The 3898-nt window shown below is 41.9% G+C and overlaps 1 protein-coding gene across 1 annotated transcript; it reads right to left on the reverse strand.

Moving 5' to 3' along the window:
• Positions 1–3269: 3269 nt before the first annotated feature.
• LOC113899575 (ribonuclease homolog) lies at positions 3270–3653 on the reverse strand. The gene has a single exon (XM_027552844.1). It carries the CDS (start codon positions 3651–3653, stop codon positions 3270–3272), a length of 384 nt encoding a protein of 127 aa, XP_027408645.1.
• Positions 3654–3898: the final 245 nt, after the last annotated feature.

Consider the following 3898-nt stretch of genomic DNA (forward strand, 5'->3'; position numbering starts at 1 on the left):
TAAGTTTGAATTTGGCAATAAGGAGTTCATCATCTGAGCCACAGTCAGCTCTCGGTCTTGTTTTTGCTGACTGTATAGAACTTCTCTATCTTTGGCTGCAAAGAATATAATCAATCTGATTTCGGTATTGACCATCTAGTGATGTTCATGTGTAGAATCTTCTTTTGTGTGGTTGGAAGACGGTGTTTGCTATGACCGGTGCATTCTCTTGGCAAAACTGTTAGCCTTTGACTAGCTTCGTTTTGTACTCCGAGGCCAAATTTGCCTGTTGCTCCAGGTAGCTCTTGACTTCCTACTTTTGCATTCCAGTCCCCTATAATGAAGACGACTTCTTTTTTGGGTGTTAGTTCTATAAGTTCTTGTAGGTCTTCATAGAACTTTTCATGTTCAGCTTCTTCAGATTACTGGTTGGGACATAGACTTGGATTACTGTGATATTGAATGGTTTGCCTTTGACACAAACAAAGATCATTCTGTCATTTTTGAGATTACATCCAAGTACTGCATTTTGGACTCTTTTGTTGACTCTGATGTCTACTCCATTTCTTCTACAGTATTCTTGCCCACAGTAGTAGATATAATATATGGTCATCTGAGTTAAATTCACTCTAGCAAAGTAATGCTCAAAATTCTCCAAGCCAGCCTTCAACAATACATGAACCATGAAATTCCAGATGTTCAAGCTGGATTTAGAAAAGACAGAGGAATCAGAGACCAAATTACCAATATCTGCTGGATCATCGAAAAAGCAAGAGAGTTCCAGAAAAACATCTACATTTGCTTTATTGACTACGCCAAAGCCTTTAACTGTGTGGATCATAACAAACTGTGAAAAATTCTTAAACAGATGGGAATACCAGACCACCTTACCTGCCTCCTGAGAAATCTGTATGCAGTTCAAGAAGCAACGGTTAGAACTGGACATGGAATAACAGACTGGTTCGAAATCAGGAAAGGAGTCCATCAAGGGTATATATAGTCACCCTGCTTTTTTAAGTTATATGCAAAGTACATCATGCAAAATGCTGGGCTGGATGAAGCACAAGCTGAAGTCAAGACTGCCAGGATATATCGACAACCTCAGATAGACAGATGACACCACTGGCAGAAAGTGAAGAAGAACTAGAGTCTCTTGATGAAAGTAAAAGAGGAGAGTGAAAAAGTTGACTTAAAACTCAACATTCAGAAAACTAAGATCATGGCATCCAGTCCCATCACTGCATGGCAAATAGATGGGAAAACAATGCAAACAGTGAAAGACTATTTTTTGGGAAGCTCCAAAATCACTGCAGATGGTGACTGCAGCCATGAAATTAAAAGATGCTTGCTCCTTGGAAGAAAAGTTATGACCAACCTAGACAGCATATTAAAAAGCAGAGACATTACTTTGCCAACAAAGGTCCGTCCAGTCAAAGCTATGGTTTTTCCAGTAGTCATGTATGGATGTGAAAGTTGGATTATAAAGAAAGTTGAACACTGAAAAATTGATGCTTTTGAAATGTGGTGTTGGAGAAGATTCTTAAGAGTCCCTTGGACTGCAAGGAGATCCAACCAGTCCATCCTAAAGGAAATCAGTCCTGAATAATCACTGGAAGGACTGATGATGCAGGTGAAACTCCAATAATTTGGCCACCTGATGCAAAGAACCAACTCATTGGAAAAGACCCCGATGCTGGGAGGGATTGGGGGCAGGTGGAGAAGGGGACGACAGAGGATGAGATGATTGGATGGCATCACCGATTCAATGGACATGAGTTTGAGTAAGCTCCAGGAGTTGGTGATGGACAGGGAAGCCTGGCATGTTGCAGTCCATGGGGTTGCAGGGAGTGGGACACGACTGAGCGACTGAACTGAACTGACTCTCTAGTTGTAGTGCATGGATTCTCATTGCAGTGGCTCCTCTTGGTGCAGAGCATGGGTTCTAGGATGCTCAGGCTTCAGTAGCTGTGGCACATGGGCTCAGTAGTTGCGGTTCCCAGGCTCTAGAGTGAGGGCTCAATAATTTGTGGTACACAGGCTTAGTTGCTCTGTAGTATGTGGGATCTTCCCATACCAGGGATCCAACCCATGTCTCCTGCATTGGCAGGTGGATTATTAGCCACTGTGCCACCAGGAAAATTCAAGGATAGATTTTAAAGTTTGTTTTTTTAATATCAAAAGGGATATATAATTTTTATTTATTTATAAATATCTTTATTAAATGGCCTTTAAATCCATTAGAGAAGAGCTATAATTAATATGTCCAGTCCCTGAAGGGACATTATTATTAAAATAAGTGCACAGAACACTCATATAAGCATCCTTGACACGTATGAGGTTTTGTGAGTTTTTTGTTAAAGTGTCATTTGACATATAACATTTGTAAATTTAAGGTATACAATATATTGATTTGATACATTTATATATTATGATTGTCATTGTATTGATAATCTGCACCTCTTTCATGTCACATAATTATCCTTTATTTTTAGTGGTTGAAATAATTAAGATATAGTCTCTTAGCAAGTTTGATAATTATAAAATATTGTTACATAGTTTTAATACTAATAGATACTACTATGTTACTTTCCCAAAAATTTGTACCAAGTCATGTTCCTAATTCATTGTGTTGAATATAATCATATATTATAATATATAAGCCAGTTATACATAATATAATGTGTAAATGTGTAAATGCATGCCCATTTTCACACTTTCATCTACCCACTGCTGGTGTTTAACACTTCTGGGATTTGTTTCTGCACAGGAGGGTTTCCCTCCAAACCCCTCTCTATCACCCACCCCCTTGGACGAGAGGGGACTGGAAATTCAAACGCACAGAACCATTCATAGTCGGTGCCCTTGAGAGTTTTATTAAAGCAGCAGGTTTAGGGACAAATGGGCTCAGCAGATTCCTGGGGCATAACTGCCCACAACTCACTCTGACTTTCTCTTCCACCCTAGGGATTGAGGGACCAAGCCTCAGGAAAGAATTTAGCATCAGCTTTCTCTCCCTCTGCAGCCAGGACAAAGCAATTAAACAGGACAAGAACCAAAAGTCCCAAAGGGTGCTGATGACAAGTCCACCTGCCCTCTGCCTCCACCATCACTCTAACACAAATCCACCAGACTGACAGTGAGAGAGCAGGCGTTGGGGCTAGGACTCAGAGAACAGTGGGGGCCCAGACTCTGCAGGAATCCACACCAGCTGGGGTTGAGCAGGACATCACAGAGGGGATGAGATGGGGTGAAGCAGAGCAGCAGACAGCCTTGATGAGAGACTACAGAGGCTATTCATCCAAATGAATTGGACGTTTGCCCACACAGACTATTCTCACATCCATCTGGAAGGTGACACCTTCATAGTAACAGTGTGGGGGCACAGCCTCTGGGTAGAGATTACACTGAGTGACTTTGAAGATGATGAGGTGGCAGTTGTAAACCTCAGACATCTTCCTACATGTCACAGCTGGACCCTCGCAAAGGCCACGAGTGCCGGGTGACACACTGTGGACAAAGGTCTTGTTCTTCTTACAGCTCTGATCAGTGGCCAGCCCTCGAGCCTTCATCATCAAGTCACAGTAATATTTGTGGTTGGCAGAGATCTTTGTTCTGGGCCTGTCAGTTTGGTGATGGAGGAGGTCCTGGGCCTCAGAGAAGGAAGGCTGGTCCATTAGGAGGAACAAGAGGAGAGTCCATGTCAGAAGCATGCTTTCTGTTAGAAAAATGGAGAAAGGAAGCAAAAAGGAGAGTTCTCTCTCTTAATTCAGAACACCAGATCTTTACATGCTTGAAGTTCACCCCCCACCTCCCAGGATTACAAGTGCTCTCTACTTGTCTCCAATAACACTGCTTTCTTGAACTCCTTCCAGAAAACCTCTGTAGTCTTTCTTCCTGCCAACATCCATCTTCCCTTTCT

The sequence above is a fragment of the Bos indicus x Bos taurus genome, chromosome 10 (assembly GCF_003369695.1).
Source record: "Bos indicus x Bos taurus breed Angus x Brahman F1 hybrid chromosome 10, Bos_hybrid_MaternalHap_v2.0, whole genome shotgun sequence".
NCBI classification, from domain to species: domain Eukaryota; kingdom Metazoa; phylum Chordata; class Mammalia; order Artiodactyla; family Bovidae; genus Bos; species Bos indicus x Bos taurus.

What these genes read in the sequence shown, in the direction of transcription:
- LOC113899575 (XM_027552844.1), bottom strand. Translation starts at nt 3,653, where the DNA reads ATGGACCAGCCTTCCTTCTCTGAGGCCCAGGACCTCCTCCATCACCAA.